Genomic DNA, 26,371 nt, shown 5'->3' with positions numbered 1-26,371 from the left:
TTTAGAGAGCTTAGAAAACACAGAAGAGTATAAAGGAAAACATCCTAATTCCACAATTCAAGTATAACCATGGTTAACATTGGCATAGTTTCCTTAGTCTTCTTTAATGCATGTATATATATGTGCATGTGTTTGCACATATGTGCACATCAGTACTTGTACCATTTTGGGGGTACCTGCCTGGCTCAATTGGTAGAGCATGTGACACTTGGTCTCAGAGTCATGAGTTTGAGCCCCACGTTGGGCATAGAGATTACTTTAAAAAACATTAAAATCAGTGAGTAACTTGAACCTTTTGAACAATTGAAGTTTTACATAGTAATAGTTCTTTTTTCTTTTTCTTTTCTTTTTTTTGAGGATTTTATTTATTTATTCATGAGAGACACAGAGAAAGAGAGAGGTAGAGACTTAGGCAGAGGGAGAAGCAGGCTCATGCAGGAAGCCAGATGTGGGACTCGATCCCGGGACTCTGGAGTCATGCACTGAACCAAAGGAAGATGCTCAACCGCTGAGCCACCCAAGCATCCCATAGTAATGTTCTATTTGAACTTTTGTGTATGACTGACAAACAATTTTGGTCTTCATATAGTATACTAGTTCTAAAATCCACAATGCTGTTTCAGCACCATTATCTTTTTTTCTGTATGTTGGTGTTAAATATTTTATTGCCTTATATTTTAAAAATAGCAGGAAACAAATAGAAGTGGTTAATATTAGTCATATGATGTATTAGTTTAAAATCAAGATGGAACTCTGTTGATTTGTAGATTGGCACAATTTTGCTATAGTTTATTTGCTTTAAGTCTGTCAGTGATAACATGTTCAGTTGGTGCACACACCAACTGCAGAAAACAGTATGTAGGCTCCTCAAGAATTAAAAGTAGAAAATAAAATGCAATTCAGTAATTATACTGTTGGGTATCTACCCAAAGAAAACAACATTAATTCCAAAAGATATATGCATCCCTCTGTTCACTGTAGCATTATTTATAATAGCCCGGATATGGAAGTAACCTCTAAACATCCATCTTTCTAACAATGGGTCGAGGAGATGTGGTTATATGTATACAATGGAAATAGTACTCAGCCTAAAAAACAGAATGAAATCTTGCCATTTGAAAAAACATGGATGGAGTTAGGGAATTGTGCTGATTGAATTAAATCAGTCAGAGAAAGACAAATACCATATGATTTCAGTTTTATGTGTAACCTAAAGACAAAATGAACAAACTAAAAACAGAAACAGACTCCTACAGAGAACAAATTGATAGTTGCCAGAGGGGAGAGGGATGGGTGGCAGGTTGGTTGAAATAGGTGAAGGGGATGAAAAGTTCAAGCTTTCAGTATTAAAATAAGTCACAGATGTGAAAAGTACAGAGGGAATATAGTGGACCACATTGTAATAGTATTGTATTATAGTTGACAGATGGTGACCACACTTAGTGTGGGAGCACTGAGTAATGTATATAGAGTTGTTAGATCACTATGTTGTACACCTGAAGCTAATATTCCCAACCATACTTCAGTAATAACAATTTGAAAAAAAAAATTGTATGCTCAATTGTGAAGGATAAGTATAAAATTTAAAAATGTGTTTGGAATGGCAGAAAACATGCTAAAGAATATAAAGCAGAGTTAAATGAGGGTTTTTGTACTTTCATCCCTTCTCCCTTTTAATAATGTAGCCCATTTCATTTCTTATTGTTTCAGCTTTTGCATGTTTTCAAAAAACATTTCCTGGCGAAACTAGCACAAAAAGAGGGCCAATTCCTACCACCCCCCAACTCCAACCCCCCCCTCATTTAAAACCCAGTATCATCTGTGTCATTTGCTGTGTCCCTAGAATTGTTTAAAAAACATGACTTTATGTTCCGTGTATAGCTATACCATAATTTAGTAATATATATATTTTCCTCATTTTTGTATGGATAAGTATAATTATGAATCAGGACATGCAAATTTAGAATATTAGCCAGAAAAATATTACTGGTTTGACTAAGAATGCAAATTAGGAGATATTTATTCATTTGAATTTTATTTTCCCTTCTTGATTCTTTGCTCATGATAGAATCTCTGACCTGGAAAGAACCTTTTTATCAAAGACCAGGCTTACAGTTGAAACCCTGTAGAGTGTGCTATACTAGAAGTGATCTAACCTCTGAGAAATCTGTCTGGTGATTTTGGGGGTGAGAGAGGACTGGGGTAAGTTAAGAGGGAGTAATTACAACTGTGTTTTCATTTTCTTTTTCTGATGCCTGTTGATTGGCTTTCCTAAGTAAAATGTTGTTATTGTGGCTTCTGATTCAAAAATAGACCTGGTCTTGAAAATGTGCTCCTAGTGACACAGTACCTCCACTCATGCTAATATCAGCATCCACAACAACAGCACACTTTATGGCCTGTTTTAAGCTAAAATTTTCTTATACGTGTTCTTTCAGTAGAGACTCACATAAGCTCTGTGTGCTAATAAATATGTAACCCCTGTTCTCTGAATGTCGTAGTTTGCTCAACTTTATACAGCTAGTGTGTAGAGTCAGGACCTGATTTCCAGGAACTCTAAAGTCAGTGATTATTTTCATTATGCTGAACTGTTTATACTGCACAAACCACTTAATCCATATGATAGACTTGGAGGAGAGATGAAGTATGTATAATGAAGAATATTAGGTCATTCAGATGAGGACCTAAGTAGCAATTTCTCCCTCCTAGAATTTTTAAATTCACCCATTTTTTTTTAATTTACTGCCACCCCCCCCGCCCCCCCAACTTGGATCAAGCTGTCTTTGCATAACTTTCCTTCCTGTGACCATTCCTGCCCTTCCCCAAATCAAGGTCACTTAGCTTTTCTTTTTAGAAGGACAATTTTCATTCATTTTTAATAGAAATTAGGATCTTTGGTATATATTTTAACCTCCCTTGATTTTCTCTGCTCTGTTTTTCCCTATCCTTGTTCTCTATCCATAAATGAACTAGACCTCTTCCTCCTTTCCTCCTTTATGATTTCTTTCTTTCTCTTCCATAGTTTTTTGAGCTATAGCTGTTCTGTTCTTCTCTTTTTTGTTCTCTGCCTGATTCTTTATTTTTTGAGAGAGAGGGCTAGGGGGTAAGGAGAGAGACAGGAGAGAGAGAGGAGCGAGCGAGAGAGAGAGAGAGAGAGAGAGAGAGAGAGACTCAAGCAGGCGTGGCCCCCCCCCCCCCCCCAGCCCCTGGCATGGAGCCTGTGGTAGTCCTTGATTTCAAGACTCTGAGATTGTGACCTGAGCCAAAAATCAAGAGTCTGATGCTTAACTAACAGCCACCCAGCTGCCCCTCTCTGTCAGATTTTTTTTAATGGAGTAAGGAAATTTTTGAATCTATTCCACTCTACCTTCTCAGTCCCATTAAAAAAATTTGCAAAGTGGGATCCCTGGGTGGCGCAGCGGTTTGGTGCCTGCCTTTGGCCCAGGGCGCGATCCTGGAGACCCGGGATCGAATCCCACATCGGGCTCCTGGTGCATGGAGCCTGCTTCTCCCTCTGCCTGTGTCTCTGCGCCTCTCTCTCTCTCTGTGACTATCATAAATAAATAAAAATTAAAAAAAAATTAAAAAAAATTTGCAAAGTTTAAATTCTTTATTACAAAGTAAAAACTCAATTATGAGATTAAAAAAAATTTCATTTATTTATTCATGAGAGAGACAGAGAGAGGCAGAGACACAGGCAGAGGGAGAAGCAGACTCCATGCAGGGAGCCTGACGTGGGACTCGATCCCGGGTCTCCAGGATCATGCCCTGGGCTGAAGGCGGCGCTAAACCGCTGAGCCCCCGGGCTGCCCAGTTATGAGATCTATAGGTAATAACTTTTTGTTAATATTGTCAGAGCAGGGATTTAAAAACATTTTTGAGCCAGTGTTAATTGTACAGAAAGTAAATATGTTTTGCTTTAAAATCTATTTCAATTGAAAAAAAATCTATTTCAATCAGATGGGATATAGAAAAGCACAAAAAGGACATGAATATCTAGAGATAAGTTTGTGTTAACAGTTTGATTTTTATCTGTCTTGAAAATACAATTTAGCATATAGCCGATCACAGTGTAAATACAGTTTGGATCCTGCTTTTTCCTAAACTCAGCATTCTAACAAACATTTTCTCACATTACAATTTTTTTTGGTAATTGTTTACAAATGGCTATATGATTTACTGAATCAAGTGTAACAGTTTCCAAAATTACTTTATAGTTTTTGGATAGTTAAATGGTTGTAGTAGGAAGGTTGTTGCTCATGCTTAAATGTTCGTTTTTCAGGTGTCCTTTAAGGATAGGTTCCCGGAAGTGAAGTTGCTTGAGCAAAGGGAGTTTTTTATGGTCAACCTGTTTCACATATGGTCAGCTTTTTTTCACCCGTTTACTTATCATCAGGAAAAGGAGTGTTTTCTCATCATTCTGTTCATGTTATTTTCACCTTGTTAATTTGATAAGGAAAAAAATCATATTTATTTTATTGGTATTTCTATAGTAATGAGGTTAAACATTGGGAAAATAAGTTTAAGGAATGAGATCTGAGAATATTTTCAACATAAGCATACCAGTTAAGTTTATATATGTTGTGAATCTCCCTTCATACTAATATACAGTAGAACTGACCCTTTAAAGTCACTCAGCTGATGTGAGCCCCTCTTGTAACAGTAACCCTCTTTTGTTGAATTATCTCCCTCAGTTCTTTCACCCCTGCAGTTTGAATGGTAGTCATTCTTTTCCAACATGATCGTACTCTGCTCTTGGCTGCCCATTGCGTGGCTTTTTGCCAAAGCTAGGAGAATCTGCAGTCCTCCATTTGTCTGATGGTTCATTGGTGGGAATGTGGTGGTCACATGATTCAAATTGGAAGCTTTCTCCTCCTGGTAGCAAAGAGAAGATGTGAATTTTAAGTTGTCAACTGCATATCTCGTGCCTTAGGGAAGATGGACAGGCAGAGAAAAGCAACTATATTAGTGTGTGTTTATTAAAGTTCTGTCAAGTTTGAGTTCCTTATTCTTTTTTTTTTTTTTTAATTTATTTTATTTGAGAGAGAGAGAAAGAGCAGGGAAGTTCCTGTTGAGCAGGAAGCCTGATGTGGGGCTTGATCCCAGGATCCTGGGATGACCTGAGCAGAAGGCAGATGCTTAACCAACCGAGCCACCCAGGTGCCCGAGTTCCTTAGCTCTTTAGAACTGTATTGACTCTTGTCTTCTCTAGGTTTGGTTATTTAGCTGTTGTTTTGAATCTGGAGATATATGTGTATTATTAAAGATTTTATTTATTTGAGAGAGAAAGAGAGAGCTCATGCAGGGGGAGGGGCAGAGGGAGATGGAATCTCAAGCAGACTCTGGGGTCAGAGTCGGATGAGGACCTCTATCATCACCTGAGGTCAGAGTCGGATGAGGATCTCTATCATCACCTGAGCTGAAATCAAGAGTCGGATACTCAACCTGACTGAGCCATCCAGGTGCCTCATGTGTGTATTATTTTAATAAAGCCTCTTTTGGCTTTAAAGAGTCCTATCTTGCCATAATGTACCTGCAATCCAAACTCAGTATAAGATTGTATTTATCCATTTGTAGATAACCAGGCTAGTAAACACCATGCTCAAACTAGTCATAAAAATGAGAGTAGAAAGCCTTTATCATAAGCTGTTCCAACTCAGTAGGGGAGATGGGCATGGAGGTGATTATTAGAGTCAGGTGAGAAACATATCTAGCGATGACCTCATTGATTTGAGCTCTGAAGGCTGAAGAAACAGTTGCAAAGCAGGTGGTACATGTCAGCTATATTTGTCTCTACTTGACATGTGGTATCATTAGTTACTTAGAGGGTGTGGATTTTATTTCTCATTTTTTGTGCTACTTGTTACTTTGCCCTGAAGTGGTAGGTGTTCAACAAATAATAGCGTGGGCTCAAAATAAGGTTTACTTCTTTGACCTTTCTAGGCACAGAAATGTGACAGTCTTTTATGGAAGTGATCATGAAAAGATGATTCGAGTGAAGGCAGATTTGAAATAGGGCAGGGTCGAAATGGGCTACATAAGGGTGGGCTGTATGCTATAGGAACTAACAGCCAGATACTTCTTGTATTTAACAATCTAGCCACCAGAAGACATGTCCATACCGAGTCAGTTGCAGACTCTTTAGATCTGCACATTCAGGGACTCACTAGCATTGCTCTGGCAAGGGGGTGTGGGGAATTGCCCTCTGGCTGTCCAAGGCTTCCCCCAGAAGGGATTCATTTCCTCTTACATTCCCTTGACAGAACAAGCTAAATGGCTGTGCATAGCTTCCAAGTAGTTTGGCAAGTGCCTCCCTACCCTGTGTTCTGGTCAGAGGAGAAAAAGACTATTTGTAAACTGCACATCATAGCTGTCAAAGGCTGTCAAAGCCTTTTTTTTCTTTTCTTTTTTTTTTTTTAATTCTTACTGCCATGTCTACAACAGACCTTTTGTTCCCTTCCTGAAACTGTTTGGTACAGCAGAGCCATGGGTATGTATGGTGTGTTTTCTTCGATCTTCTACTTAATTCACCAGTACAGATACCTTTTTTCTATTTGTTGTGTGTTGTGTATCTTCTGTCTCTTTTTTTATCCTGACCTTTGCTGAGGCAGGTGGAAGTTCAAGCTTTAATCTCTTTGGGAGGAGGAGAATGTTAATGGGAGACATGGTTAGTGTGGTGTGAAAATGGCCTCCTTGTTTCTTAGGACTAAATTGAAACCACTTTAATAAAAATGAACAGTAGAGTTAGGTAACTTGTTAGCTTCCTCCTCTCAGTTATGGTGAATATTATACTACTATAATTAGGTACTCTTGAGTTTTAGCCACCTAGCCATGTACGCACAGGCTCACTTCTAGCGCTGCTTTGGTAATGCTGAGAAGGCCAGTCGTCCCACCAGGCCTTTGGGCTGGGAGGCAAGATTTACAATGTTGTGTTCATCACTGGCACAGCTTGGTCTAAGGAGGAACAGAGGCTACTTTTTTGTAGTTGGAAGTTAGGCACATTGGATTCTTAATAGTTACCTCTGTTAAGTTTTTTTTTTTTTTTTTTGGACCAACAAAATAGTATCTTAGGTGTTGTGTAATTTTCTTTGCAGTATAGATTTTTATTGCTTTAATCATCAAATGTGTGATTGTATTTAAAAGTCACATCATAAGCATATTGGAAACCTGTAAGATGTCAGCTGCCATGGATGATTTTGTATCCTTAACTGAGGCTTTGCTTTGAGTCTTCTTTTCCTCCATATTGAGGGAATCTGCTGTTCCACACCCCAGTTTTTACAAGTGCTTTCTGAGTATCAGAATGCTTTCCTGGAAGAGTATGGGTGTGAAAGAAAAAAGGAATATATACAAATGCTCCTTCCATAGTTGAACAGCAAGTTTAGCATCACACATGGAAGGCTGTTCCTTGGTAATAGGGAAAGCAAAAGAAAGCAGGAAGACTCCTTTTTTGCCATTCTTTCTTCCTTTTTTTAATCATATATCATCTGCAAAGCCTTAAGCCACTTAATTTGACATATATACAATTAGGGACAGAAATACCACCATGGACAGGAAAAATTTCATAGCTGTTGATGTAGGCCTTTTCCTTTGACTCCAAGTCCCTAGGTATAGCTGCAGGGTTTCAGCTTCAGGGAGTCAATGTCTGGACGCAGTCTCACTTTCCACCTGCCTATGGTGGGAAAGTGATTTTCGTGCCAGCCTCATTTCCTACATCTTTAAAATGGAAATGGACCTGCCTTGGATGTCATTTGAAGATTAAGTTGGATAATGCATTTAAAAAATTAATGTTTATCACATAATCACACCTTTAAAAGTGTGTATTCTGTGGCTATCTTAATAAGTTTTTACTTCTGTAGTTAAAAAAAGGCTCTCTAGCTTATGAAATACGTAATACCAAATCACTAATCTATCACTAATCACTAATTTACTTTGGATTACCTTGGTGGTTATACTCCTTACTCAACTTCTTTGTGACATGTGGGGAGTGAAAGTATATTGAGCTGTAGAGTTCCCTGTTGAGGGCATCTTTTTCCACACTTTTGATTACGCTCAATCCCTCTGCCTTGTTTTTGTTACACAGCAAAGTACTCACTATAGTTTGGTATTACTTACATTGTTAAACATACAGAGTTTTTGCTTTTGCATTACTGTTTCTAACCCTGTCAGTCTCTCACTGCAAACTGTTAGCAAAGGACAAAATTTAGATCCTTTGACAAGGCATTTAAGCCCTAGCCTGTCCTTTCAACCTTGTTTCCTAATGTAGCTCTGTGCTCAGGGAAATTCATATCATTTGCCAGGTGTCAGTGGGTTTCATGTTTTCTTGCCTGTGCCTTTGCCTATACTCCGTTTTTGACTCGAATGTTCTTTTTCTTCAGGTTTTCATTCTTGAGGGTGTGGTTTAAATGCCATATAGTCTGTAAAGCCTGTATTCTGCTAGAAGTATTTCTCCCTTTGTTGGGAACTTTATAGCACCTGGTAGATCACTTTATTTTATGAGGCACTGACCTCTTTGAGGATGGGAACTTGACTGTGTTATCCATATTTATATGCCTTGTCATGACTTGCATATATTTGAGTTGCAAACCTAACAAATCTGTTAAAATGAGTAGCCTGTTACAGTAGTTCTCAACTCTGTTCTTTCTGATCTAATGCTCCCACTCTTAATGTGTATCATATAATATTGGCATCTTTATTATGACGTCCCTGTGTTAACTTGGAATGAATTAAGTACAAAATACCTGCCTAAACAGTTTAGAAACATAAGATGTTTCTAAATATATAAAATGTACAAGCATTTTACAAGGGTAAAAATAAACAGTAAAAGGAAAACAAAAGATATTTCAGTAGGTAAATGCTTGGGTGCATTGACACATGAGGGCAGGGTATTCAGATGTTTGCATCTGTATTTGAATTTATTGAATGTGACAGCTACAGCAACATAATAAATGCCATAAGCATTTTCATTGTAGACTTTTCCAGAATGATACATGACCTTGGTAAAGCTGCAAAAAATGTAATCTTTTGTTGATTCCCATGGATTACTGGAGAAATAAATGTATATAAAAATGATGCAAAATAAATATAAGCTGAGAAATTAATTATGAGCATATATTTTACCTATATTCTGCCAGATTTCAAGTTTTTTCATAAGTTTTCCTGTATTACCAAAGCTACTTGAAATCTGTGGGTCATGGACAGTTTTTAATTTTGTCTGATTGTTGTATATATTGCATGACATCTCTTACCTCTAATCCACATCTGCTAAATGGCAATAGCACTCCGTTCCTTGACATGTTTTTAAAATGTTCCCTAGAGGGAGAACCACTGATATTTAAAACATTGCTGTTTAAAAAAGAAGTTCTTTACTGGAAATTAAAGAATCAGTTGGGCTAACATTTTGCCATAACTAAACATAGGAACATTGGTCAGACTAATCAGCTTCTGTTTTATGATTGAAACAGAAAAACAGTACGTTCTGTTGAGAATACTAGTTTTTTGTTTAAAGTGATTTAAATAAGCTTTTCCACCCTGATTATTGAAAATGGACTTATTTAAAACATTTAATTTATGAACATTATGAACCAAGCATTTGATTTATAGAAGATAAAATTATACTGTGTGTACATAAAATACAGAGCATAATAATGCATGCATGTCTGTATGCACATAAAAAAAAACAAATTTGGAGATTTAATTAAGCCCCAAGTCATTTATGTTTGGTAGTATGTACATGTATTTGAACTGTGAATATGTCTGGCACGAAAATTAATTTCAAGCAAAATTTAAGACCTGCGATGTAAGTACTTATAACTAGCCACTCATTTTCCCTACCATTAAGAATGAGCTCTTTGATACAAGCTTTTTGGCTTTTTGTCTTTTTTTAATGTCCTCTGGATTATAGATGGTTTTTAATCCTTTGGACTTCAAATACTTTTATTAAATGATAGTAAAAGTAAATGGAGGTATCTAGAAGGGGGTGGTCACTATGATTTGCCTAAAAGTCCTCAAGAGGCATTTGAGTCTTGAAAGCATGTAACCTGGAGTTGATTGGTCTGTTCTGTTGTAATCTGGGTTTCTTTAACATGAGTTGGCCCACATACACTTGCTAAATAGGGAAATGATGTCAGTATAACGTGGAAATGGTGTTGGTTCATAAGCAGTTTTTCCTACAGTGTTAATATATGAACTGAAATGGGATAGACTTTCAATTAGCATGTAAGATTTTGTAATCTATGATGATGTTACAAAAAAGCTTGAAAATCTTACAGAAATCACTTCATGCAAGAAATAGCTAGATTTGATGAGTTCCAGAACCACTACACTTTGCACTGTTGAACACTAAGGAAGTTCAAGACCATTTACTCCTGTATTTATAACAAAAGAAAATGAGAAAAAGGAAAGCCTCCCCCGGAATCATATTTTTAATTTTGTTGAAACTTGTCTTAAGAGAAAATGTCTTAAAAAATTCACACTTAAAAGAAGAAAGTATAAAAATAAGATTCCAAAGAGTGAGCCAACTGTGATTATTGGTGCAAATGTTATGGAGATTTAATCTTTAAAATTGGTGATGTTTTAGTCAGAACATGATTATAAAATAACATAGGTTTGAGTGCTCTGTGCCCAATCTTATTTTCACCATTAGCCTGGTTATTTTTAGCGAGGGATTGTGCAGAAAGTGAGATCCCCCCCCCCCCCCCCCCCCCAGGAATATAGGATGATAGACATGTTCCTGAATATCCAGCCCCACCCACTTTATCCATGTATCCTTGGGCTGTAATTTACTAAATGGGCTCATTCTGGTGCTAAAAGAGTTTGTCATGACTTTTACTGTGTTATTCTTGCAAATTTGATTTGTAGTGGTTATAAATTTTACTGGGTCTTAGATTATGCTGTTTAATAAAAATTAATGTTGAGCATTAAGGTCTGATAAATGAAGGAGTTGGTGAAATGAGCTAAAAGGCACCAAGGCTTTTTGAGTGCTGAAGCTTGTGATATTTTAATTGGCTATTCTAGATTGGGTGTTGTTATTTTATGGAGATTTGCTTTACGGTATTCTGAGCATTAATAATTTATAAATGGGCATAATAAAACAGAGCCCCACACTTTGGGAGGCCCCATATTGTTTCTTTATGGTACCATCTGGTTGCTTACTCTCTTGTGGTAATCCAAGGGGTGGAAAACTGTATAACCCGTGGGACAGATCCAGCTTCCTGCCTGTTTTTGTAAATAAAAATTTGATTGGAACATAACCATGCCCATTTGTTTACATACTGTTTAAACCTGCTTTTTGACACCTAGTGTTGCCCACAAAGCCAAAACATTTACTGCCGTTGACGGAAAATATATTAAGACCCTGCTAAACAATAGGTGAAAGGACAGTGGTGATCAGTATTGTATATTTTGAAATGTTATGTAGTCTTCAGCGAAAATGTTAAACTGAAAATAATTTTAGGAGAGGTTCAGTCAGGTCATTGAGAGGATTGTTGGTTTTAAGCTAGTTTGGGGAGTTTCACTTTCTAAGTTGGGTGAATTTTTTTTTTTTTTTTTTTTTACTTTTGTAACCAAATATTGAGTATTAACCTGGTAAATTCTTTTTTAGTTGAAGGTGTAAGGACAACAGAAATTCAGGAGTTTAAAGTGGCTTTAAAGTTAGAAGTGTTTAAGGGCCAGGAACAATTAAGGGCTGTCAGCATTGAGTTGATGTTGGTCAGATTTTTTTTGACAAAGAATGAATTCCTGCCCACGGCTCCCCACCCTGCAGTTATTAACTAAGAATATATTATGATATACATTCTTTAAGATTTCCATTTGAATATTTAATTGAACATTACCACAAAGTAGTCTAACTCTGGATAAAGTTTTCTTTTAAAGATTTTTAAATTATAATCAGGGAATATAGCAAAAGATATTTTAAATTTTATAATGAGTAGAAATTGTGATTTAATTAAAAATTAATCCTTAGCAAACTTGACTAAAATGAGAATACAGAGAACCTGAATCACATAATTTATAATTATTGTTCCGTGAGTATTAAATTGTATACCCTGAAAACAAAGCATTATACCTTTAAAAAAGTAATTATAGAATGATTTGAAAATTTACTCAATTTTATTTTTTTTTAATAGAACTCTCAGATCTGTTAGTTATGTGACAAAAACAAGAAGCAATTCCTAGAAATTAAATCTCCTATGAAACTCATGGGTTAACATAATTTCAGTCTGTATTGGAAAAATGTCTAGGAAAAAGGCAAACTAAATCACAGTGGGTAAATCTTACAGGGTTCAGCGTGGCTAGACTCAGAAAAAATATTTGTACCCTGAAAAATAGTTATATTCATTACTACAGTCAAGACTAAGACACTTAAAGACTAATAGAGTTTTTAAGTAGTTTATCTGTGCCGGTATGTCTTTAGAAAGTGCTAGTCTATCGTTTATTAAAATCTTAAAAATGAAAATGATACTACGGATCCAGAAATATTTCTTTTTATTGAGAAGCTAATTTCATATCTTCTTTCAAGAATCCAGTATTGAACTCTTCTGGAAAAATGGAAGAAAAAAATAAGAGACGAGAAACCTTAGAGCATCTTTTTGAAGAAGTGGTGGAACTTGTATGATATGTTAAGAACTGTGTGGTATCCTTACAGATTCAATTAGAATCGTCATGTGAGGTTTCAGTGACTTATTTCTAAGTTCTTTTGAGATGATACTCAGAATGAAAGCCTTAAATATTTTTTAACAAAATAAACAGCTTTGGTGTTAATGAAACTTTGTTATTCTAATTAGAATATGCTCTTTTAATGTTATTTACGTGAAGGGTGAACGTTGGCTGTGAATTACAGTAGTTGTATCTGTTAAGGTTAATATCTCTCACTTCTGTAACACCAGCTTTTCCGGCTATATATTAATGCATGCTCTCTTTTTATTGCTTATGTAAATCTAATGTAATCATTGCCTGAGGTTAAAAAAAAATCTAACAACTGAAAACAGTTTTCATGTCCTGCAAACTTGCTCTTAGAACAATGCTGGCACCAACTGTATATCAGTGATGGACTCTCTAGATGTGTTTGGAATATTTTGTGGTCAATTCTTTTTCTCTAGGACTTGGTTTTTGGTGTACTTTCTTAGTGCATTACATTCTTAGCAAATATTCTGTCGATTTCATGTAAGTTTATTTACCGTATAGTACTTCTAATGATTTTCTGTGTAAAATCAGTTTGAGAATTGATTTCATCTGTTTCTGCATTTATTGTGCTAACCTGAATTACCTACAAATTGGGAATCAGTATCATTGTGGGATCACAGATTCCCTCTTCCATAAAACTTTTAAGCTGTTATACTCCCATTATCTATTAAAAGTAGTATTTAAAAAAAAATAAAAGTAGTACTTAGATCTAAAGGTTGGCTTTGCTTTTTGCAAACATTTAGCTTATGCGAGTTTGCAGTACAATTTTTGAAAAATTCTTTATTGCTTATTTAACTATAATACTGCTATTCAGTCATGAAACTTGGTTAATAAAAGACCTGCACCCTTGGGTATTGAAGTGTTGGTTCTAAGGCAAGTTTTTTTTCGCAAGATTATTTGATAGAAAAATAATTTAATTGTGGAAATATTTGGGGGAAAGGGTAGGGTCAATAATGAAGAATTGGGAGACTAAAAAAAATGAAAACATTTCACTTTTCAATACTGTATTTGCATCTCAGTTTCCTGATAGATTTCTGTTTTGATTTTCTGCTGACAGGTCACATTTAGGGCAGGCAAAACATAAGGGATATAGCCCTCCTGAGAGTAGAAAATCTAATTCTAAGGCACCCAAAGTGCAGTCTAATACTACTTCTGAACTGTCAAGGGGACACCTTTCTAAAAGGTAAATCTTCACGTTGCTTGTACATTTTCAAGGCAGAGTTATTTGCATTTCAATCATTGCATAATATTAAAATTCAGCAGCTTATCCCAAAATGTTGCGCTATGTGTTTTCATTATTCCCTGAATGTAACTTTGAGGATTAATAGTTTACTTTGCAGTGATGTCAACACAGCAGGCTCTAGACAATGCATTTTTTCCCTGTATAGAGAACCATAAGGTTCCTCTTTTGATTAACAAATATTTTATAGGCATACAAAATGCCATTTTACCTTGGCCTTTTTTTTTTTTTTTGGTAGTTTTTTGTTTTGATTTTTTATTGGTAGAGCCAGAGATTTAAGATATAATTGGCAAGAGTCTTTTAGGAAGGAATGATACTAAAAGATTTTCTTACCTTCATTTTGAAAGTGCATACATAGGTTTTTACTTCAAGCTTTGACATAGAAGTTGTATTTTTGAGCAGAGCATCAGTATTCTAGTTTCAACTGGTTCTGAACTACTAAGCGTTCTTTTTCTTATAATCTTAATTCTTGTTTTGTGAATAGGAGGGTTAGTGCCCGTAATATTTGGGCTGAAGAATTACTCTGATCTTCTAATCAAATATTTGATCTTTTAATCAAATATTTAACCAACCAAAGTCACACCTGTTTTTTTTTCCCCCAATTTTGAACCATTTGAAAACCTGTTTTTATTTAGCTCTGGATTTAATCAGGAAAACTTTTGCACTTTAAAAAATTTTTTAAAAGCACTTAATTTGCATAGATTTGAGAAGTTAATTTATATGGTAAGGTAATGATGGCAGGCTGATAGTAACTCTCTTCTTCTCTGGCCTCTCAGAAGCTGCAGTTCATCATCTGCTGTCATAGTTCCACAACCAGAGGATCCAGACAGAGCCAATACTTCAGAAAGGCAAAAAACGGGGCAGGTGCCTAAGAAAGACAATTCTCGAGGAGTGAAACGCAGTGCTAGTCCAGACTACAACAGGACCAATTCTCCTAGCTCTGCCAAAAAACCAAAAGCACTTCAGCATACTGAATCTCCCTCAGAAACAAATAAGCCACATAGTAAGTCGAAGAAGAGACATTTAGACCAGGAGCAACAACTGAAATCTGCACAGTCGCCATCAACAAGTAAGGCTCACACCAGAAAGAGTGGGGCCACCGGCGGCTCACGGAGTCAGAAAAGAAAGAGGACAGAGAGTTCTTGTCTAAAGAGTGGTTCTGTGTCTGAGTCAACTGGTGCCGAAGAGAGATCTGCAAAACCCACCAAGCTGGCTTCAAAATCCGCCGCCTCGGCCAAAGCTGGGTGCAGCACCATCACTGATTCTTCCTCCGCTGCCTCTACTTCCTCCTCATCTTCTGCTGTCGCCTCGGCCTCCTCCACTGTACCACCAGGGGCCAGGGTGAAACAAGGAAAAGACCAGAGCAAGGCCAGGCGTTCCCGTTCAGCATCCAGTCCCAGTCCCAGAAGAAGTAGCAGGGAAAAGGAACAGAGTAAAACTGGTGGCTCTTCAAAATTCGATTGGGCTGCTCGTTTCAGCCCTAAAGTTAGCCTTCCTAAAACCAAACTGTCTCTTCCAGGGTCTTCTAAGTCAGAGACATCAAAACCTGGACCTTCTGGATTACAGGCCAAATTAGCAAGTAAGTGCATGGAAGCATCTTCTCTCCTCCTACCCCTCCACCCCCATGGAAAATTTTCTTGGTTTTTTGAAAGTGAGTATGTTTCGGTGTAGTCAGATTTATTTTGTTTGTTTGTTTTTCCAGCTTGAAGTAGTCTTAGGTTTATTACTATATCCGCTCATAGCTCAATAGTACCTAATAATTGATACTACATTTACTTTTAGGAAGAAGGATCAGATATGAGGTGTTCTTATTTCTGAATGGTCACATTGTAGTGTCTGTATCTTTATCTTTATGGCACCAATACAGAGTTATATACTATTATCAGGGTGGGCCATCAAGTTGGATCTTCTTCTATAACCAGACAAAATAATTTCAGTTATGAATTGCTTTTGACCATGATAAAAAAATCAAATGGTGGGATTTTTTTTTGTTTTCTTTTGATACATTCATGATCTATGGAAATACTGAGCTAAATTTTCAGAATAAATGTATCCTAGTATAACTTAAACCATGTCGTACTTACTGACCTTTAAAGAGCTTAGTCTAAAGACGAATACCTCTTACATTCCATATGCTGGGCTCTGGTCCCATTAAATGGGAAAGAGTATTACTCTCTTGAACAGTGGAGTGGAACTAACACTTGAGAATAATATGTTTTAAGCAGAAAAAACAAACTAGACAGGAGATGGGGATCTTGAGGCACATTTCTTTCTCTCTCTCTCTTTTTTTTTTTTTCTAAAGACTTCTTCAGGGAAGCCAAATGTTCAAGTCATTAGAACTGATTGGAGCTGGTGGTGGCCTTTTTCAGTTACGTGATTGCATTAATGCTGAAGGGCATTCTTTTTTCTGTTTTGAGAAATCCAAAAAACACAAATGCAATAATACAGGACTTATGTACAATTTAAGCATTTAGTTTTTGTAATATTTATCCAGGAAGCTTGCTTTTCACCATCTTTTTTTTTCTTTTTTGCCTTCATAGAACATTTTTTGATTTATATTTTGATAGAACTAGAATATTTTCTTGGTTTTTGAAAATTTTATGTAGTACAGTAGTATTCTTGTCAAGGTTTAGCTAATAATGGGTTGACCTAACATACTGTTGAACCAGACCCAATTGTTAGCTCTGTTTCCTTTAACCCTAATATCTGTATTTCCATTTTATTCAGTATTATATAAACTGACAGTAATACTAGTAGACACTACATAAAATCTTGTGTATAATCTGTATCATAGGATTATCATGAAGGTAACATCTTTAACATTGTAGAATCGTGTTCAATTTGGTATTTTAAATATGTTTTACATCTATAATATCTTTTTTTAATTTGAAGGTACAGATATTTGATTAAGATTGGTACCTTGAAGTCAAAAGGGAATTAAAAGCCAAGTTAAAAAGGGACAGTCAACTGTCCATTGGACCTGCCAAGGTTTTCTCGACAATTGGAGTTTATCTCTACTTCTATACCTCTTTTTTTCTGTTTTTAAGTGAAGTAGAAGTGTGTGTGTGTGTGCGTGCGTGTGTGTGCGCGCGCATGCGCGCGCTACCCCTCCCCCCCCCCCCCCCCCCCCCAGCTTTGTGACCTCCACAGCCATTGGGCCAGGTTGAGTTCATAGCTCGTTCAGTGGTATTCACTAATTCACTTTCAGCCTTCCAGTATGCTTTACTGGAAGAGCTTATCTCCTTCAGCTTTTATTTCTAGGAGGGTCCAGGGTCCAGGGGGACCGCAGATTGTCATGTCCTCCACTCTTCTTGGACACTAGTTTTCTTTTCTTTGGAGTCTGTTAACATGATTTTTTTTTTTTTTTAAGATTTTATTCATTTATTTATTTGAAAGAGAGAGAGTGTGCACAAGCAGTGGGGAGAGAGAGACTCCCTGCCAAGTAGGGAGCCTGACATGAGGCTCCATCCCAGGACCCTGGGATCATGACCTGAGCTGAAGGCAGGCACTTCACTGACCGAGCCACCCAGGAGCCCTGTTAACATGATTTTTAAAAGAAAACCTGACCACTGGTGCAGTTTCCTTGATTTCTGTAAATGAGAAAGCACTGAGAGTTCTGATATGACCCATGTACCACTTATAAAACCAGATAGTCTGAAACGTACTCTGCACATGCTCACTAATGGATAAAACTCACTTTGTATTATCCTCCTCACTTTTACAAAATCTGTGTGTGTTGTATGGTCACGAATACTGCTTTTTCCATTTTCACTACCACTACCCTGAGGTCTAAATATAGCCCAGGCTATTGAAACAGGAGAAGGGAACCAGCATTTATTTCGCATCTAATAAATACCAATTACTTTACATATGCAGTCTATTTAATTTTTTTTTAAAGGTGGGATAATTTGCCCGGTAACATCTCACAAATGGCAGAGCTAGTGTTGGAAGATGGTGGCTATGTGTAACTTGAAGCCACTGCTTGCTTTTTGTTCACCACTTACTTTTTACCCATTAGTTCTCTGGGTTGTATTGTCACACCATGTTTGGGTCATTAAGAGATATTAAGACTGTGGAGGAGATAAAATTCAATTTGATTCTTCTAGGATTGATTCATCTTTAGGAATGAACATTGTGTGAACCCATGGATTTATATCCTACCATTCACTACATATTTGCCTATTTTCAAATAAGTGAAAAACATTTCAAAACAAAATAGTAGGGAATATTTATATGTAATGTCCTTACAAGTGCCTGATAACTTGTAAATACTTAACATGGATCATGTCATTTACTCCTTATCAGCCCTGTGTGGCAGATACTATTATTTCCATATTACATGTAAGGAGACTCAGGGTCACTGGTCAGGCTGCCTGCCCATGGTCATAGAACCAAAAAGCTTTAGAGACAAAAAAAAGTCCGATTTTTAGTGTATGTGCTGCCGAAGTGAGCACTATAGAGTCAAGAGTCAGACCCAGACCATCTAGTTCCAGAGTTAGTCGTGAGACTAGGATGCACAGGATTGAGTAGATTAGGTGAGCCAAATCTAGGAAGGACAGAGCAAGGTAGGATTTTAGGCAAGATTACGTATGTCACTTGAGGAAAAGAGTTTATACCGGAAACAATACTGGAATTGAATTGACAATAGTTGGTAATTTTACTTCAGGATATAGAGGCAAAATAAGGTTTTTTTATGGGAATCTCTTGAGTTTCAAGTAATGGTATTTTGGGGATACAAAACTCTTATTAACAGAGGTGAAAATCCTGAGTTTGAAACCTAATTCTGCATTTTATCAACTGACAACCATGGGAAGGTTTGTACCTTTTCCTTGTAAATGGGCATAATAGCTTATGTGAGGAATAAATGTGAGGAGACCTAGCATAGTAGTTAGTACATGAGATGCATTGTAGAATTCAGAACAGTAGAAATTGAGTATCTTTTTTTTTTTTTTTAAGATTTTATTTATTCATGAGAAACATAGAGAGGCGGAGACAAAGGCAGAGAGAGAAGCAGGCTCCATAGAGGGAGCCTAATGTTGGGACTCAATCCTGGGACTCAATCCTGGGACTCCAGGATCACGCCCTGGGCTGAAGGCAGACAGACACTCAACCACTGAGCCACCCAGGCGTCCCAGAAATTGAATATCTAAGACAGAAGCTATATTCAGCAACCTTTTGAGAAGGAAGGGTTGATAAATCCCAGCCATGGATCAGTTTAAGGTAGAACTATTTTTAGATTTGGAAGATCTTGATTTGAAGTTATCTCTTTATAGTTTTGTGAGGTTGGGCAAATCATGCAACTGTAGTTAGAATAGCAACGTAATTCCTTATCTTATTTGTAAAAGGAGAATATTCATTATGTGAAGCATAAATAAATGAATATATGTGAAAATAACTTCATAAAATACCATATTAACATACAATGCTGATTTGAGAGTAATTGCCATGTATTTGAAGGATTCTTTATGCATGAGGAATTTCCCCCCACTCCCCTGCAAACATCAGCACATGGGGGCATAGTTAGTTAGATTCAGTGGGTAGAGGTTGAGAGGCAGATTTCTGATGAGCATATCTCAAGGAACCAGAATTTGTAAATTATCCAAAAAATGGAGTAGGCCACTTTGTGAAATAGAAAGCATTCCAAGTTGGGTAGATGATGTTTTCTTCACCTTTTAAGAATTGATGAACCTCTCAATTAGAATATGATATGTTTTCTAAGGTAAAGAATCATCGATAGAGTTGGTCATTGAAACGTCATCATAAATTGTTTCCAAATTGTAGGAGTCATTTCCCATGGTCAAATACTACTGGAGGAGATTTAGGATTACATTAATACATTGAAGGCTGTGGGAAATAATGGTAACTTCTGCTTCACCTAGTGTTTTACAGATTTGCTTGACCATCTTGGGAGACAGCAGTGGTCTGAGAAAACTTTGATGGGAAATGATAAAATACATTTATTTAGTCAACATATTTAAGCAGGAAGACCTTTCCCAGTGTGCTGTTTCAGCAACTGTTAACAGAGTTCCTGGTGAGGAATTAGGGCTGGCAGGACTAGTAGGGAAACAGCTACTTTTGTGATAGGCTTCCTAAAGCTCTGTGGCTTGCCAGCTGCAACTGATCAAAATAGCTCTGAGACAAAGATCACACTGTATCAGTTGATAGAAGTCTTGAGAGTACCCCAGAAAGAATAGTGTTATGTGACAATTTTTAATATGCATTGGGAAATTATTCTTGCTATCTGTTTAACATAAACAAACAGATATTTTCAAATTTAAGTAGCATAAATGTAAAACCAGTGGGGCAATGCAATGATAACACATGATTTTTGAAAATATTTTTATATTTTAATATATTTAAAAATGTTTTTGTAATTAGTATGCTTCAAGATCTGTTTTGCTAACTTCAATTAAAAAGAAACTAATCTTGAAGTAATAGGACTGTATCAGAGTATGTAGTGTCTGAATAGTAGGAGGTGATGGATGGCATAGTAATACAAGAAAGTGTATGATCAAAATCTGAGCTGTTATGGAACTTATTTATGGAAAAATTACTTTTAAATTTTTATATGTCTACTTTGTGTCTATTTGTAGATCTGATTTCCTTTCATTATTTAAGTGTACATCATGTGCACATTATTAATAATAACCTAGTCAGCAATAGTTAAAAAGCTTATTCCAGCTTGAGTTTCATGTTCTTCTGGTGACTTGCATGCAGCCTGTGGACATTATTAGATCTAGACAAGAACCAGGCAGATGCAGAATTCTGGGAGGGGTAATTTGAGATTAGGACTCTATCATCAGTCTGAGACTGAGAGGTGATTCTTTGTATCCCTAGCGTAGAGGGAAGAAATAAGAATGTGTTGAGCAGGAGAGAATTTAAGAGTTTAAGAGTGTAACTGTTGGTTTCACCTAAAGTCTTATAGGGACATCCACAGGGAGTTTAAATAATTAAATTATCTTTTCACCTCTTGAGGTATTGCCTGAGGAGTTTAAAAGGGAAAAGGATTGAGTGTTGAGAGTTTTTCTTTATTGTAAGACAGCTGCTAAAAATAATTTAGCAATTTAAAGCTATAGTAATTTTAATATGTAAGTACTTTGAAAAACTACCAACGATTCCTAATAATTTTGAGGATTTAAAAAATAAATTAAATTTAGGAAAATAGGTCACCAAATTAAAAAAGAATCCTGAATGGAAATAAATATCATTGACCTCTTTGTTCACAAGGCTTTATTTTCACATTTTATTTTTTTAAAGATTTATTTATATTAGAAAAATCACAGGTGCCCACCAGTGTGGGAGAGGCAGAGGGAAATAGGGGGCAGCGCAGAGTCCCCACTGAGTGGGGAGCCATATATGGAGCTTGATCTCCAGACCTGGGCTGAGATTGAGAGTAGGATGCTCAAATGACTGAGCCACTCAGGCCCTACAGAAGGCCTTTATTTTACATCGCAAATTTAAAGAATCATAGTATTTTTGTACACCAGGTCAGAATCATAATTAATTTAGCCAAGTTACATTTTACTAAAGTTACACATAAGTTTTAAAAAACAGCAGTTTTCCCGCCACATTGTCCTTTCCCTTTGCTGATTATTTTGGTATTTATTTCCATACTTACAGATTATGTGCTTATATGTTTATTGGTTGGGTTTTTTCAGTTTGAGCACTATTGCCTGCCCTTTATGAAAGAGTTATTATATCTCTGTACCCACAAATAGCATCATGTGTACACTTCCTCTCTGCCCAGTCATGATCAGTGCCCAATGTTTGGATGGATGCATAAGTACCATTTACAGAGTCGGAGGGTACTTTTCTTATATATTATTTTCCTGATTTAAACCATTATTTTGTTGACGATGTTTTCCTTTTCTGTATATCCATTACTTCAAACTCCTTAGTAATTGTCTAAATCTTTTCTCAAGCTGTCTACTTCCTTTTGTTAAATTGTCCTGAAGAAATAAGGCTGCTGGTGGCTGCTCTTTAATGCCTACTTCTTGGCTTTTATTTAGCCTCGCTATTTTCTTCAGAGCTTTCTGTTTTCAAATCCCATGTGTCTTTTCCTTGTTTACTATTTTGTTTTGATGGAATGTTTCTTCCACTTGCTTTCTAAGAAAAAATGCTTATGAGATTCTTAAAAGCTTTTCTATTGTTTTCAGATTTTGAATGTCTGAAAGTATACAGCCTTGGTACTTGTTTGATTGGTTATAGAGTGCTTGATTATACATTATTTTTCTTACAAATTTTGAAGATTCACATTATTTTTAAGCTTTCATTACTGGAAACATTTTGATTCCTGATCTATTGTATATATAACCCATTTTTCTGGAAGTTTGCAGATCTTTATCTCCATTATTTAGACATAACATTGATACTGCCACAGCTGTGGATTTGGTCTCATTTCTTGTTAGGGTCACCAGCAGTCCTGGTTTCACTTGGGTCTGAGATATTCCCCAAGACTCAGGACTCAGCCTTAAAATGAGGGTTAGAGCCAAGCAAACCAGAATTCTTGTTTACTGTATCCTTGTTTCTTTTCTCTTTCTAGATCTATTATTTTGGATGATTGTCCTCTTGGAAAGTTCTGATGTTTTCATTCTGGCTTTGCTTTTTTGTTCTACTTTCTGGTAGATTTCTTCAACTTCTTCCAGCCTTTCTATTGATTTTTTTTTTCTTTTGTTTTTATTTTCAAGAGGTTATTTTGTCCTCATTTTCTTTTTATTATGGATGCATTTATTTGGAGGACATTAATGGTTAGTTTTACATGGTCCTCTTGAAGTGTCTTTGGGGAGGAGGATTGGTTTGGTTTCGATTTTCATACTGGGAATTTTTCTCAGGTTTTGGTAATTCCTGTTGGTTTCCTCATACTCAAGTGTTGGGCAACCAAAAACCTAATCTGTAGGCTCCAAGCACATAGAGGAGATTTCACTGAAACCCATTCTCTAGTGATCTGGTTGGGCTAGTCATTACGAAACATCTTCTATCATTATTTTTAGATTTTTTCCTTTGGTGAAATTCCACAGAGAAGATTCCTTTACACTCTTTCCTATAGGTAAAAGCTGAACTGACCGAGATCTGGGGGCCGAGCAGGAAAAGAGGCCTGGGAAAGAGGCCATCTGTCATCTAATCTATTTATACCTGATCCCCCTCCCCAGCTCTCATTTTGGTATGGCGCACCTAGATACAACTGTGTGCTTGAATGGAGAATTTCTTTTTCCTGAAGAATAGAGGTCTTCTGTTTTGCTGGGTCAGCAGAGAGACAGTTATCCAGCTATGCAAATGGGGGAGGGGAAGTTAGGGTTCTGACTGCTTTATAAACAGCCTGTCAACCAATACTCAGTTTTTATTCCAGAGTCATCCCATTGACTGGTACCATCAATTCCTAAACCTTTGTGGGATTCTGAGTGTCATTCTCCTTGATAATTTTATCTGTTTTCTACTTTCGGTTTTCTGGAGTTTCTAGGACTGGAGTTTCTACTTTTCATCTTAAAAATTATGTTGTGATAGTGATCTCTTCCATTCTTCTCATCCTTATGGATTTATGCTTTGGTTTCTCTTAATGTGAGTTTACTGGAGTTTCTGGAGAGGGTATAGGAGTGATTGCATGTGTCCAGTTGTCTTTAGCCAGAAGGCGCGTACTTTTGTGTATATGCGCATACTTTTTCAAAATTTGGAGCTTGTTCTAACTCACAGTAGAGTGCCCATTATAAGCCAGACTCCATGCTAGACATGTGACATACATTAAATTTTATTTTATGACCATAGAATAAGGTAGTATCTGTATTATAGGTATGAAGAAACCAAAGTGCTTTATTTGTCTCAACACTATACCTTTTTCCTTTCAAAAAACCGAGTTTATATCCTTTGAATGGCTGTAAGTGGACATATCCTAATTTAGCTCATTCCCAATTAATGGGCATTTACATTGTTCTAAATATTTTTGATTGACTAGAGCTTTGTGATTTACATCATTATCTCGTTAGATTTCTGGTTATGTTCTTTTAAAATATTGATATATATTTTAAAATTGCCTGTAGAAATATGTGAATTTACATTCCCACTAGTAGTATAAAATGCCAATCTGTTCATATACTTATTAGTTAAAACTATTTAGTGTTCCTGCAGTTTTTTTTTTTTTTTTTTACCATACTTGTGTTTATTTTACCATTCTCTATTACTGGACATTTAGCTCTCTTCCAGTATCTCATTATTAAAAATAATGCTTAGATGAATATCTTTGCACATTTCTAATGTGTTTAATTTGTATTGCCAGATCAATGCATGAAACTGCCATGCATTGACTAGAAAATAAAAACTTGGCTTAGAAAATTCCATTTGGGATTTAGCTTACTGTCATCTGCAAAACTCATCTTTTATTGTTACTGAATGATTTTAAAATAAACATCAATGATCCCTTTTTAATATACTAGGTTATTTTGCGTTTTGTGAGTTTATTTTTGGCAGTGTAGCCATTAATAAGGATGTATACTTCATACTTGAAAGTAGATAGCAACATCAAGTTGTTTTTTTTTTTTTTCTTAAGAAACACCAAGTTATACCAGGTTCTCATGGTTCTGTTTTGGCTGAAGGAGTCAAGATCTAGTTACTGAAAATATTCCCACTGTTAGTTAATTCTCTTTATTGGGTCTCCTTTTTAAGTAGAAAAAAGGCCCCATTGCATGATTCTAAATTGAACTATTCATGTGTAATAGTACTCATGTTATTTGGTGTATTTTTTCCTTTTATGAAGAAAAACCAAGTCATTCTGGATACTTTTTGAAACAGATTCAACATGCAAATAAATGGATAATTGATAGCTTTTAAAAATATATAAACAAATTGGGGATTTGCATTTCAAAACCCAACCTCCCCCAACCAATCCTAATCATCCTTTGATACTTTTTAAATATAAATGAATTGTAGCCATTTTGAATACCCTGTTTAAAATAACTGGTATGTGTACCTTATTCACTAGTTCGTCTACTGTACCATTTTAAGATGGAGGTGTGTTTGTTATCTGTGGGAGTATTACAAAAATGATAAGTCAAAAAAAAGATGATAACTAATTCTAGAAAAATCAATACTTGGAAATGATATTTAGCTCAGGTCTTCTTTAATACAAGGGATTTTATTTTGATTTGAAACTCTGTTGAGTCCATATTACTGTTCTTCCCTTTTCTTTTCAAAGTCCAGGTCAGTAATTATTATTATTTTCTTTATAGGCCTATATAGTAAATATTTTAGACTTAACTGACCATATATAGGGCTTTTTTTTTTTTTTTTTTTTTTTAAGATTTTATTTCTTTGCGAGAGCACAAGCAGGACAGGGGGAGGAGGAGAAGGGAGGGTGTCCGTGCTGAGTACCAAGCCCGATGTGGAGCTTGATCTCATAACCCTGAGATCATGACCTGAGCCTAAGGCAGACGTTAACCAACTAACTGAGCCATCCAGGTTCCCCCAAATACAGTTTTTGTCACCTATTTTTATTTTTAATAACTCCTTAAAAGTGTAAAAACCAAGCTAGTACAAAAACAGGTCGCCAGTTGGGTTTTGCTCCTAAGCAGTTTGTCAACACTTAGCTTAGACTAAAAATTTTAATATAATTGCATATTATTTAAGGTATATGTATTACATGATATATGTAGTATACACACACAAACACTGATCAGTTCATAGGACTGGTAAAGCCTGTGGATTGGCTAATGATAGGCTTGACTGGATCCAGGAGCTCAAATAAAGATGACCCTGTCAGTCCCAAGCCTGTTATGGCTCTCTCATCATCTCCTCTCCTCCCCAAAGATGTTATCCAGTCATTTATGTATTAAATTGTAAGAAAGTCCTTGGATCATATGCCTATCTTTGAATAAATCGCTATTACAGAGGCAGGCTTGTAATTGGCTATGATGATAATAGTCCCACTTCTGTAGTGTGAGTGTACCATGAATGGGACTTCCATCAGTATCATCTGGAGAAAGGGGTAGGAGAGAGTTCCCAAAAGAATTTTTAAAAACAAAGGGTGTTCATAAAAAGGGTCCTGGACATTATACAGTAGATGTCTACTTGATCAGTTTTAAAGGTTACTTTAAAATGAATATGTAAGTTGGAGTATAAAAACGTTCATGTAGTGGATTCAGTCATTATTCACTGAATAAAGGTGTTAGGTCAGTCTCTCCCTCACCTTGCCCGATTTTCAAACAACCTTATCTAATACATTGATACTCAGGTTTGTTTTCACTATATAACAGAAGTAATCTTTAAGAAATTGGAACGCTTATTTATTACATTGTTATTTTATCTTATGGGGCTAAATTTTTGTGTCACTATATGTATAAACCATATCAAAGATTAGCATACTAATTTAATTCATGAATTAAAAATAGAATAAAAGTATGGCAGTGAGTATGTATTGTCTGATTGTCTATTGCTACTTTTAAAGTAACTTAAGGAATTAATAGT

At 36.1% G+C, this 26,371-nt stretch overlaps 1 protein-coding gene across 17 annotated transcripts in view; it reads left to right on the top strand.

Moving 5' to 3' along the window:
- The window catches only part of TRIP12 (thyroid hormone receptor interactor 12), a 147,071-nt gene that overhangs the window by 45,025 nt on the left and 75,675 nt on the right, over positions 1-26,371 (top strand). For 10 of the 17 annotated variants that reach the window (XM_038574078.1, XM_038574070.1, XM_038574067.1 and 7 more), the window contains 2 exons: positions 13,739-13,864; positions 14,698-15,500. In XM_038574078.1, coding sequence (XP_038430006.1) covers positions 13,739-13,864; positions 14,698-15,500 — 929 coding nt within the window. The remainder of the gene's footprint in view (positions 1-13,738; positions 13,865-14,697; positions 15,501-26,371) is intronic. The other 7 variants (XM_038574084.1, XM_038574080.1, XM_038574083.1 and 4 more) reach the window with 2 other exon arrangements.

The sequence above is a fragment of the Canis lupus genome, chromosome 25, assembly GCF_011100685.1.
Source record: "Canis lupus familiaris isolate Mischka breed German Shepherd chromosome 25, alternate assembly UU_Cfam_GSD_1.0, whole genome shotgun sequence".
Taxonomy (NCBI): Eukaryota; Metazoa; Chordata; class Mammalia; order Carnivora; family Canidae; genus Canis; species Canis lupus.
The sequence above is the reverse complement of the archived record's forward strand: the minus strand, read 5'-3'. Positions and strand labels throughout refer to the sequence as shown.